The sequence below is a fragment of the Balaenoptera acutorostrata genome, chromosome 3 (assembly GCF_949987535.1).
Source record: "Balaenoptera acutorostrata chromosome 3, mBalAcu1.1, whole genome shotgun sequence".
NCBI classification, from domain to species: domain Eukaryota; kingdom Metazoa; phylum Chordata; class Mammalia; order Artiodactyla; family Balaenopteridae; genus Balaenoptera; species Balaenoptera acutorostrata.
Window position 1 is genome coordinate 29,537,056 of NC_080066.1, and position 12,067 is coordinate 29,549,122.

At 56.0% G+C, this 12,067-nt stretch overlaps 1 protein-coding gene across 1 annotated transcript in view; it reads left to right on the top strand.

Moving 5' to 3' along the window:
• The window catches only part of ADARB2 (adenosine deaminase RNA specific B2 (inactive)), a 373,120-nt gene that overhangs the window by 343,313 nt on the left and 17,740 nt on the right, over positions 1–12,067 (top strand). The window contains exons 5-6 of the mRNA XM_057544022.1: positions 7,063–7,231; positions 8,983–9,134. Coding sequence (XP_057400005.1) covers positions 7,063–7,231; positions 8,983–9,134 — 321 coding nt within the window. The remainder of the gene's footprint in view (positions 1–7,062; positions 7,232–8,982; positions 9,135–12,067) is intronic.

The following is a 12,067-nucleotide window of genomic DNA, read 5'->3' on the forward strand; positions in this document are numbered from 1 at the left end:
CGGCTTTGGGAGGTCACGTGACCTCCAAGCCTTCTCACCCGCGGTGCAGACCAGCTTCCCCCGCTGCTGGAGCCTCTGCCCAGCCAGCCAAGGGGAGCCCGCACCTCCCGCCTGGACCACCATCCCCAGCATCCACGCCGTCCTCTTTCTATCTCTAGAAACACCTTTAAAATGCGCAGGAGAGAAACTGAATGTCCACGTCTCCCTAGGTGTCTTGACTTGGTTCTCTTGCTCCTGGAAGTGTTTGCTGGGGGATGCTGAGCTCAAGCTGACTTGCTCTCAGTATTTTCAAGGGATTTTTCTGTGATCTCTTATCTAGTATCTCTGACTAGAAACATCCTGTCTGACACATTTAGTTGCAGTGGTCGCCCCACCGCTGCCCACGGAAGGGAAGGGTCTTTTTTACTTGAATGCTACATAATTTCATAAGACTGTGCGGATGTCAGCCAGTCACCTTCGCTGACATTTTTTTCTTTTTGGTTGCGCCGGGCCTTAGTTGTGGCAGGTCTGCTCCTTAGTTGTGGCTCGCCGGCTCCTTAGTTGTGGCATGCGAACTCTTAGTTGTGTCATGTGGGTTCTAGTTCCCTGACCAGAGATCGAACCCAGGCCCCCTGCATTGGGAGCGCAGAGTCTTAACCACTGTGCCACCGGGGAAGTCCTTCCCTGACATATTTAAGCTGTTTATTTGTGCAGTTTTTCCTTATATCATTTATTTGTTAAATTCCTTCCTTCATTCACATTTTTGTCAAATTTTTAATATTCTGAGTTAATCTCCAGGCTTTTACCTTCCTTCCTTGTTGTTAATCTACCTTTTACTCTGTGTTCTTGGGAGGTTGGCCCAGTGGGGCAGCCACTTAATTAAAATGTAACTTGACGAGTCCTGTCTGGGACGCAGGCTCTCGCCTGCCCTTGGCCCTGACTTGGAGCATCACGATTTCTCTGGGACACGAGTAGCCCCTGAGGCAGCTGGTCTGTGCTGGAACTCGGGGCCCCTTTTTACCCTCTGCATTTCCCTCCTCTGCACCCCCAGGGCTTCTTCTCCAGCAGACTGTGGAAGTCAAGCCACCCTCCTCAATCGCGCCAGAGTTACAGATCTGCTCCCTCTGGAACCCTTTCCTTCCCATGGGGGCTGGAAAGGGAGGAGAAGCAAACCACCCTCTCAAACCCAAACCTGGACCACATTATTGAGCCCGTTGTCAAGCGATGGCTCTGACTGCTCCCGGCATTTCCACAAGGAAACGATTCTTGAGGGGCTGTTAATAATGATTCTTATTTGATATGAAATTTATAATTTTGATAACATTTTCACATGCACTAATCAGTTGATTGCTCCGACCCCGAGAAGTGGGAAAGGTGGGAATCTTTATTGTCGATTTTAAGATGTACAGACACCAAGACCAAGAGGCCGGGTGACCCTCACATCTTGGGGGGGCGGCACTAAAATGCGGCTGCAGATTCCCGTCCTTCCTGCCCAGGTTGCCTCTGGACGCTGCTCTGGGCGTGATACTGAAGATCTGTCCATGTAATTGTTTATTTCTAAGGTTATTAAACAGCCAGAAGAAAAGAGTTTCCTAGTGTATATTTTTAGAAGTTTACATTTAAACCTGTCTTTTGCTAGCCTGGCCTGCAAAACATATGCAGAAGCTATGGTTTGTACAAACACTCTTTCCCTTTTAAGTTAATGTGCAGCTTTAAACATACACGAACATCTGAGATTTATAAGTGCCCTGAAGAAGTGCACCTCCTTTGAAGTCGGGCAGGAGAGAACACAGCCCAGAACAACCCCATCCAGAACGCCAGACGCTCTGGGCAGAGTGGTCAGGCCTGTCTTATGGGGGAAAATCGTAAAGTTAATCGTAAAGATGAACTCAGCAGTGGAACATTAACAAACTTTTCTGAGTCGTGTGTTGTAGGAGGTGTTTGCTGCGTGCGTTTTGCTCAGGTGAGCACGGGAGGTGGAGAATCTCATTTGCAGGGTCCATGCCGGGCTCTGGCTTGAGAAGAATTGGCACTTAAACACTGTTTTCCCACTTGCACTCGATAAATCCTGACAGTTTAAATACAGGTGAAACTTCTTTCAGTTCACCAGGAGCACTCGGGAAAGTCCATCTTCACAGAGCCCTCGCAGAAACAAGATTCAGGGACTTTATTCCCCATATTCCAAAATTCTTTCTTTCCATCTTCTCCCTGAGTGACTGGCAATTACTTTCATCATAAAATTAAAAGCAGGCTCTTTTATTTATGCCCGGTAGGGCACCAGGGAGATAAGCAGCAGCAAATGAACTGGACAGAAATCCTAAATAGAAGCCCTGGCTCTGATGAAAGATGGTAAATTATCATCTGGATTCCAAGGAATTAATCATAATGATTGCTAAGTGGATGCCGAGAAACGTGAAGTTGACGCAGCATCTCCGTGAAGTCACAGGACACAGGCTCAGAAGCATTAAGATCCATGGGGGCTGACGTCCCCCACAATAAGGAGTGTGATGGACAATTGATTTTAAATCTGGGGTTTAAACTGTTAGGTTTAAACCACAAAATGCAGGATAGATTTACCACTGACCCCGCGTAGCACGCATGCTGACTTGTTTGTGGTAAATGTCCCTCCTTAAAATAGAGGGGAAAAGAACAATAGGCCCAGCCAGCCCACTCCCGACTCGTGTAGAGATGAGCGGTAGTCTAGTCTGGAAGAAATCACCAGGTGCAGATGGGTCAGAGCCCTGACCCTGGACCACTCCCCCACGGAATGCCTTAGTTCCTCCTTCTCGGGAAGGAGGTGCATGTGAGGAAATACATAAAGAAAGGAGGAAGACAGAGTTTGCGCTGCATTCTTTTGAGATCAGATCCCCTCATCAAAGCTGCTCAAATGCTCTGCATTTGTATGATCATCAAGACATAACCCAGCATTTAATTGCCCAAAAGATTTCACCGGGGAAAAAAACCCAACACTATTTTATCTCGCGGCCATAAAACTAACCCCATTTTTTTTCCAAACTCTTAAACTACAATATTTTTTTTTCCCAGTGGAAACATAACACTAAGTTTGTTAGTGAAAGAATAAAAAGAAGACACTAATATGTACTGTTTGTCTTTGTGCCAGGGATTGTTTTGGGGTGTTTAAACCATGTCATCTTATTCAACAAAATAGTCCACATTCTCCCTAATCATGAGCGTCAGGTTGTACATGCTGGTCACGCCTGCCTGTGACAGAGGAGAGAGGGAGGGAGGAAAGAAGGAAGGAAGGAAGGAAGGGAAGGAGGGAGGGAGGGAGGGAGGGAGGGAGGAAGGACAGGAGGAAGGAAGAAGCATGAGCAAAGTTGCTGGCCACAGTCCTGTCCGTTAGCCGAGAATTTAATCAGCTCGGATCGCCCCCCACCCCACATGGCTGCAGGTACGGCAATATTCTGAAGGGTCAGAACTAATTAATGAGCAAATGTGAAGCTGGGTAAAGCTGTACCTTTGACGCGCTTTTGATTTTCAGATACGTGCACTTAGGGTCCTGGTTTATACTCCTTTCTCCCCCAGTTACCCTGTATTTACATTTTCAAGACTCATCCACCTGCTCAGGTGGCCTTGCTGGGATGTAAATCCCGGAGGAGCACTTGGTGTCCTCCCAAGTGGGGGGCTGTCACCGTAAGGAAACCCAGGCCTCGTGGTTTAACGGGGGAAAGCGAGGTCCTGGCTTCTTGCCAATGGCTTGGCCGCCAGCACCATGGCCCCTCCCGGCAGGTCCGCTCAGGGCACCTCTCAACAGTCCTGTGTCCTGCTCTGCTGGGCTTGATGATCCCCAGAGTTTAGGGCTCTGGACACCCCGCCAGCAGGATCCTGGGAAAGAGGACGGTCCCTGGAGCTGAGGCAGGTAGAGCTGGGTCAGTCCCAGGTCAGGGACCTCGGGGCGGAAGTTGAGCAGGAAGGCGGCTCCTGCGGATGAAAGGGTCGGGAGAGGGGAGGCGAGGGGGTGTCCATCTCACAGGGGCTCATACCTGCGTCGTCGCCGTGAGCAAAAGAGTTTTCACTAACCAACCAGATGGTCAGCAGTCACTGGAGCCAGAAGTAGCTCACGTCCCTCAGTCCAGAAAAGACTAGACCGCATCAGGAGGTTGGCAGCAGGGCACGTGGGGAGAGCCGACTCCCTAGGGCCTGCATGGGGTTCCCTCTGAGCTCCTTATCCACAGGGCAATGCACAAATCTCTACGCATAACTAACTGCCCTCCTAAAATTGGTGCATTTGCAATGGTTAGAGACTGAAAGCCCTGGGACACTGTTGCCTTCCGATTTGTGGAGACGCCATAAATCAAGATCCCAGGGGGAGAAAGTCCCCCACCCCCTATCAAAAGTGAAAATCTTTCCTGTCAGTCTCAGTCCTAGCACATCCGTCACAGACCAGACACGTCTGAGCCGGCATTTTTAAATCCACTTGCTTTCAAACTGACTCGAGGAAATTTGGAGAATAGAAAGCTGAGAAGAGTAGAATATTGAATTGCAGGAAAAGACTGAGAATTAAACACAGACTTGGACCAAATAATGACTAGATGTGAAACTGCAGGAAATTCTCTGCAAATACTCAGGGTGCAAACCACAGTGGGGCTGGGAACCTGGGTGAGAAGGAAACGGTGCAGGAGCATCGAGCGGACCGTGGAAGAGGGTCTCCTGACGCCGAGCCCACACGGTGGAAGAGCCTGGCTTCCCCCAGTGGGTGGTGGAAATGCTAATGCTTGAGTCATTACACTCACTAGACACGGCCCAGAAAACAGAGTGTCAGGACCAATCACACAGCACAGCGTCGGGCGGTCTGCACGCAGGGTGAATGCCGTTCCTTTCTGTCTCTAGTTTCTATAGTTTGGGTATTTGTTTCTTTGATACTGGTTGGTATATTTTACCTTCAGTTTTATTCTTAGAAATTTGGTAATCATTTCCTCCATAGTCAGATGTAGTATTGTGAAAATCTATTCAGAGTTGGAAGAGGCTAAGAATTGCTTAGTCCCGGCTAAACAAATAAGAGTGCATTCACAGAGATTTCCCAGTGTTGGAGGTGAGGGTGCATGCATGGCGTGGGAGTTCCATGCATCAGGTGTGGGCCCGCTGGAGAGCAAGCTGGCCCAGTCACCTTCGCACGACCTGGGAGGCAGTTTCCCTGGTGGGGGAGAGAGGGTGGGGTTGAGTCCTTTGGGGCATGAGCACACCAGTCCTCGGGCTGAGGAGGGCAATGCAGGAGGCCAGCCAGAGAGGGGCGGTCACTCTCCCTGGAATGTTTCTTCGGCTGTGTTTGCAGGGAGCAGTCTCAAGGGGTGAGGTACAGTTTTCCTTTGGGACTTGCTAACCACTGATAATGGAGAGGTGCCATCCCCAAGTTCAGGGACCCCCGAGCACGGGCAGCACCCGCAAGCCCCCTGCACACACCGCCTGAGATGGGCAAGGGCACCTAAGCTGGTGCAAGGCTCTTGCCATCGGCGGTGCTGCGAGTCACAATGCCCTTTGTCTCCGGTCCAGGGATCGCGTGTCTTCCATGTCCTCGAGACTGTAAGCCACTGACTTAGCAACAGCTGGTGGCGGGCGGGTGGATCCCAGCCCTGACCCACAGCCCTGCCCTTCACATCACAACGTGAGGTGTACACGCGCTGCTCCACACCTTGCTTTTTTCACATAACGATACCCCTTAGAAATCTTTCTATTCCTCCAGAGAACTTCTCTACAGGGGCCCAGTATACAGATGAACATACTCCGCTATAAGCAGTCCCCTACTGGTGGGTCAGTACTGGGTCACTCATATTATTTCACTTGCAAACATCGCGGTAGTAAATCACTTTTACATACATCACTTTCACACACGTGCAGAGATACAACAGCCACACCGAACAGAAGGCCAGTTGCTTCGTTCTCACCATGAAACCATGAGCTTTGCTAGGAAGCAGCTGTGCGCAGCCCTCGAAGGGACCAGAGGGGGACGCGGGGGCATGGCCCCTCCTATGCCTCTCATGGGGTCATAAGGATCTCAGGATGGAAATTGCTGGATGGAAGGGAGGCTGTATTGCCACTGCCTACCTCCCATCTGCCCTGTTGCTCTTTAGGGAAAACAGAGAGCCTGGGCCATCAAATCAGAAAGCTCGGCACGCTCTCCCCACTGCTGCCGCTGTTCTCAGGTGTCAGCCTGTTTCGGGAGCTCCTGAAATGCGGCCCCAGAAGCGAGTCCGGGTTCCCAGGCGGCTCCTGCTCTGCGCTGGGCCCAGGGAGGGGCCGCCCCACCAGGACCCCCGCACCTCCTGTGAGAGGCGGTTCCAGAGAGGGACGCGCTGGCCCGGGCGTCCTGCTGTCCCTGCTGGCCTCTTGGGGGCGTCGAGAGTGGCCCTTGGCCCAGGCTGCACTTTCACAGGAGCCTCAGGGCCCAGCCTGCCTGGTGCCCAGACCCCCTGCTGCTCCACGGCTGGGCCTTGAGTCCAGACGCAGAGACAAGCCCCAGCTTCAGGGCAAAGCCGCCGAGGTGAGCGGAGCAGAGAAGCAAGTGTCCCTTCGTGCAGGAATCCGGGACCTGGTCCGGTGGCTCTGAGGGGCGCTGGCTCCACGCAGGGAAGGTGGCCGACGGTCCTGAGTTTGCCTCAGAGGCATAGGCGGGCGGGCGGGGACTGGCCTGCCATCTGTCCTCACAGACGTCCTCCCGTCCCGAGCACAAGGCCCTCCCGTCAGAGAATCTTCCAATTAAGGGGCGAATCTTCCTCAACCACAGGCCCGTGTCCCGCCCCGTCTGGGTCACACACACGTGGGGAGACACGGCCCTCAGGTCCATGAGGCCAGGAATCGGGGTTCACACACTCGGGGCCCCACTGGGCTGGGACTGGGGAGTGAACAGAGTTCTGGGCGTGACTCCGGCCTCACAACTGAGCCAGGTGTGCATACGCCACCCCCCCACCCAGTACCTTTTGCCCCACTGGCTCGCTATTTACAGGTGAACTTGAGGCTTGGATGCAGGGTGGCGGGGGGCCGGTGCCAGGTGAGGTGGAGAGCAGACCCACTGCCCCACGGGGAGGGCAGCGGCCGCAGGGCTCGGACGCCTCCTCTGTCCACCAGGCCTGGACGTCAGGCAAGCCCAGGTCGTCGTCCTGTCCTCGGGGACCAAGTGCATCAGCGGCGAGTACATCAATGACCAGGGGCTGGTGGTCAACGACTGCCACGCGGAGATCGTGGCCAGGAGAGCGCTGGTCCACTTCCTGTATGCACAGCTGGAGCTGCACCTGAGGTGAGCGGGGATCCTGGGGGGCCATGCAGCCCCCAAGCCTGGTGTCCCTCTATCCCGGCTGACCCTGGACGTGCCAATGGCCACGCCCCGAAAGCACACCAGCCCCTCCCAGACTCCAGGCCAAGTCTGTTTCCCTCCCCAGGCCTCGTCCTGGGGCCCCCAGGCTCAACTGCCCGGACGAGCCCAGCCAGCAGCTCTCAGCCCTGTCCTCCTGTGCGGGGCGGGCTCTCCCTGCACCCCGCCCCGCAGCGAGAACCCTTCCTGCACCTGGTCCCCAGGCACCACGACGGAGGCGGCCAGTGATGGGCTCTCTCTCCCCGTTTCTGGCCTCCTCCTCCTCCCTGTTTGTTTGCATCTTAAAGGGGATGTCTGTAATGAAGACCCTGAGCAACGTGCCCAGATGTGGGATGCCTAGTGCCGTTGGGCAGCCATCAGGAAGCAGCAGGCTGTTCCCTGGGGGGCGTCTCCCTCTATGAACCCCTGAGCAGTAGCAGAATCACGGGTGGCTGTAGGCACAGCGTGTGTCTCTGCCAGAACCGCTGTCCTTCCACACCCTCCAGAGCAGCGTTCCTCAAACCCACTAGCAACAGGGGCCTGGGGGCTTCAGGCGGCGACTCCCGCCTGCCCTTGGCGTGTGCAGGGGCCACACAACGGGAAGGCGGGTCCAGAGGTGCTGAGTAGACTCAGGAAAGCGATGCCTTCATACACTCAGTTAATTTCTGTCCGAGCCCCTGATTTGCAGTTTCTCCTTGGTTTCAGGCTGACGGATGGTGCGGCCAGGGTGGAATGTGGGGAAGGGAGTTGGAAGTCTCTCCAAATGTGGGAAGGGTTTCTCTCCTGAATATCCAACTGCCAGGTCAGAAGTGTTTCCAAACACCCCTAACTCTGGATGTGTCACCGTGGCCCCAGGCTGACGTTTAGGGCTGGCTGTGTGCTGGCAACAAGCTGCAGGCCGGGGGCACCCAGGCCCCTGCCCTCAGGGGGTCGGCGTTAGGGGACGGAGGCCAGCAACGGCTGCAGAAAACCAGGGCCAGGCGTTTGCTCCGAGGTTTTGGGGAGGGGCTGGGGGGCCGGGCAGCAGAAGGAGCAGAGTCAGGGAGGCAGGAAGACTGGTGGGACGCCTCGAGGGTTCCCGGGGAGAAAATGTCTGTTCTGCTGCCTGCGTGCTCTCAGAATCCATCACCCGGGGGGCAGAACGTGTAAAAACAGCAAGACTGGCAGGAAGGAGCCGCCCGTGACTGGTGAGAACAGGTCCGGGAGGGGCCCCAGCTAGGCCCGCTCTGTGCAGGGGGTGCCCCTCACCACCACTGAGAAGGGGGGCACAGGGGGTGTCGTGTGGGGAGGACAGCCCCAGGGCACGGCCGAGGCTGAAGAAGAGGGGTCCCTGCGCCGGATTCCTCACTGGGCTGCGGCCGAGCCCTGCCCCTCTATCCCTGTTCTCCGTCTAACAGAGAACCACCTGCCCAGGGTGGCCGTGTAGAGCGCAGTGTCCTGCGGGCACACAGGGAGCATCGTGACCCACAGACGGCCGTGTTACAGACGCTCACGTTCGGGGTCATGTGTACCGAGGACGCTGGGCTTGTGAAGGATGGGCTTGACCGCGGGCGGCGGGAAGGGCGAGGATGCAGCCTCTGCGGGCCGGTTGCTCTCACCCAGCTGCTCCGTGGCTGGTCCAGAAGGTTTCATGCAGGAAATGGATCGGGCGCCCCGGCCAGCCTCCCGTAGCTGACAGGGCCCCTCTCTGTCCCCAGCAAGCGGCGCGAGGACAGCGAGCGCTCCATCTTCGTGCGGCTGCAGGAGGGCGGCTACCGGCTGAGGGAGGGCGTCCTGTTCCACCTCTACGTGAGCACATCCCCCTGCGGAGACGCGCGGCTCCACTCGCCCTACGAGCTCACCACGGACCGTAAGCGCCCAGCTTTCTGCCTTTGTGTTCAAACAGCCCGAGACTCTCCTCCCTGGTTGGCGGGTCCCGCTGTCCGCTCAGACACCGCCTGCCTGCCTGGGTGGCGCGGCCCTGAGAGGCAGGCGAGCGCAGCTGCAGCATCGGAATGGCATCCTCTAAAACCTCGGTCCCAGGGCCCACATCTCTGGGGACAGCGTAGCTGGAGACATGACAGAGGCTCTCTAATTGCTGGGGCCCCGTCGCTGCAGCAGGTCAGGCAGCCTGTGGCCAGGACACAGAACAGGCTGAAGCAGCACAGAGGCGGGCCACGTGGAGGTGGAGCTGACCCCAGGGCTGCGTCTGCCTCCGTCTGCACATGGGGGAGGATAAAGACGTCTCCCCAGGCACCTGGCCTCTCCCACAAAGGGTGTGAAAGCCCTGGGCGGGACCTGCCCTCTCGGGCATTTTAGGAGAGCAGGTGACCACAGACGCAGTCGCGTCCACCCAAGAGGTGACACCATGGTCCTGGGGGGAGGATACCGCAGCCTCCTCTGTGCAGGTCTCAGGGGGTCAGTGTCTCCCCAGGTGCCATTAGGAAAGTCTGTTACTGACGCTACGTGAGTGCGTTACACATGCTCGTATACACACCACACACACACCCACGCAGACACACGTGAACCCCTCCAGAAGCAGCATGGGGCAAATCTGACGGGGGCGGGGAAATGGAGTATCTGTGTGTGATGAGGGGTCAGCCCCTGCTTAAGATGCTGAGGCACCCACGGCTCGTTGTGCTCGGAGGGAACCTACAGCAGAAACAGACAACACAGTTATTGAAGGCGTGTTTGGGCCCTGACCCCCCACGGAAGGTCCACTTGTGTTCTAATTACCAAGGGAAGGAGCGATGAGCACTTTCTGAATGCCGGCTGCATCCCGGCTTGCGGTGAGTGCCTCCGCCTAAGATAAGGACGTGCAGGGAAATCACTCTCCTTAAAACCCTGCATGAATTTAACCTATTTCTCTAATACTCAGATTGTATGCGGGTCCAAAACAATGCCTTCTGCTTTTACCAATGTTCCTCCAAGCCCATCGCTTTCCCCTTTGGGGAATGGTTGGACAGAGTCCCCTGTAATAGGGGAGTCCATGATCAAGGTGCTGGTAGATTCGGTGTCTGGTGAGAACCCGTTTCCTGGTTCACAGACAGCGTCTTCTCGCTGTGTCCTCACCTGGAGGGAGGGGCAGGGAGCTGTGTGGGGTCTCTTTATAAGGACACTGATCCCATCATGGGGGCTTCACCCTCACAACCTCATCATCTCCTAGAGGACCCACCTCCTGACACCATCACCTTGGGGGTTAGGTGTCAACATACAGAATCTGGGGACCCACACATTCAGACCATAACACCCACCTCTGGAAAGTCAGTGGGAGAATCAAGTCAAACAGAGAGTCACGAAAGGAAACCTATTCAGTGTCAGGGAACTTCCAAGGAGCTGCCCCAGGAGGAGAGCGGGCTGGGGGACCGGCAACGTGAGCAGTGGGCTTGGCCCCTCCAAAGGCCCCTGGGGTTGTGCAGTGTTCCTTCTGACCGTGCAGCCTCAGAGAGAGAGAGAGAGAGAGAGAGGAGAAAACGTGAGAATTCATTTTCTTGGAGGCGCTCGTCAGGCTGGATCTACATGGTACCAATTCCCCACATGAAATTGTGAAATATGGTCCATTAGCTACTTGGAATTATCCTTCCATTTTCTCTCAGAAGACCTGGCATCATGGAGACCCAGCCAGGAGCCCTCCGGTTCCAGGAGGAAAAGTCCCGCAGAACGCTGGGGAGGCCCTGACTCACCAGCTTCCTGCCGGCCGGAGTCGGGGTGGCTGAGTGAGGACGGCGAGCCCGTCCCGCCCCGCCCCCCCGAGACTGCGCGCTCTGCCAGGGACGGTTCCAGCTCATCAGCCTCCCCGGCCTTAATTCCAACTTGCAAAGCCGGTGGTTTAGAAAAACAAGCAGATACGTTCTCAGTGCACCCTGGGGTTCTCCTCCAGGCACAGATGTCTTTTACTTTGTGGTGTCTTAAGAAGTGGCAGGTGCAGGTAGAAGGGACAAAACAAAGCGTTTTCCTCACATTTTTGCTGCAGATGTGCCTGCAGAAGTGAGAAGCTGCTCCTAGGTTATTTCGGCTGGTGTTTCTCCCCAGGGTTCCCACAGGGGCCCCAAGCGGGCACCTGGCGGGTCTGTCCCTCAGACAGCCAGCCAAGTGTCCTGCATCACCTTCCTTACTCGTTGGCCAGGGCAAGAAACCCCGAATGCCTGCCATCCCTCAGGTGGAGGACCTTTACAGGTGGCTCAGCCTTCTCCATTTCCCAAGGCACAAACACCCCGGAATTGTTTAGTTTTAGAGAGAATTGGCTAATGTGGGGACGGGGTGACGCTGCTGGTGGCTCACTCTCAGGGTGCCTCCTTCGCTGGACCTCGGAGGAAGGGGTGCGGGTGATGGGGATCCTTAGGGGTCCCCTCCGGGGCAGAGGTGACAGTGACAGTCCCCCTGGAGGCAGGGCCTGCCCGAGAGGCGTTTAGCAGGGATGGGCGCTCCCGCCTCCTGCAAGTCACCCCTGCAGAAGCCCAGCCTCACTGCCCCACAGCCTCAGGGTCCACGCTCCTGAACAGGCCCAGGGCACCCGACCCTGAAGGTCACAGCAATGTCCTCGTGTCCACAGATGCAGGGCATGACATGCTCAATCCTCTCCCCAGAGGGGTCACACCCAGGAGAAGCTCTGGCCCTGGACACCGAGGCCTCCAGCTTCTCACCCGCAGCTGCTCCGGGAGCCACCCCTCTACCGGCCAGCATGTCCCCTGCCGGTCCTGGTCACTTTGGCTGGTTTGATTGTCACCCCTTGCTTGGTCTGCAGGAGCCGTTGTACATCTTTCTGCACAACCCACAGCCATGGTGCCGGGGGTCACCCCTCCC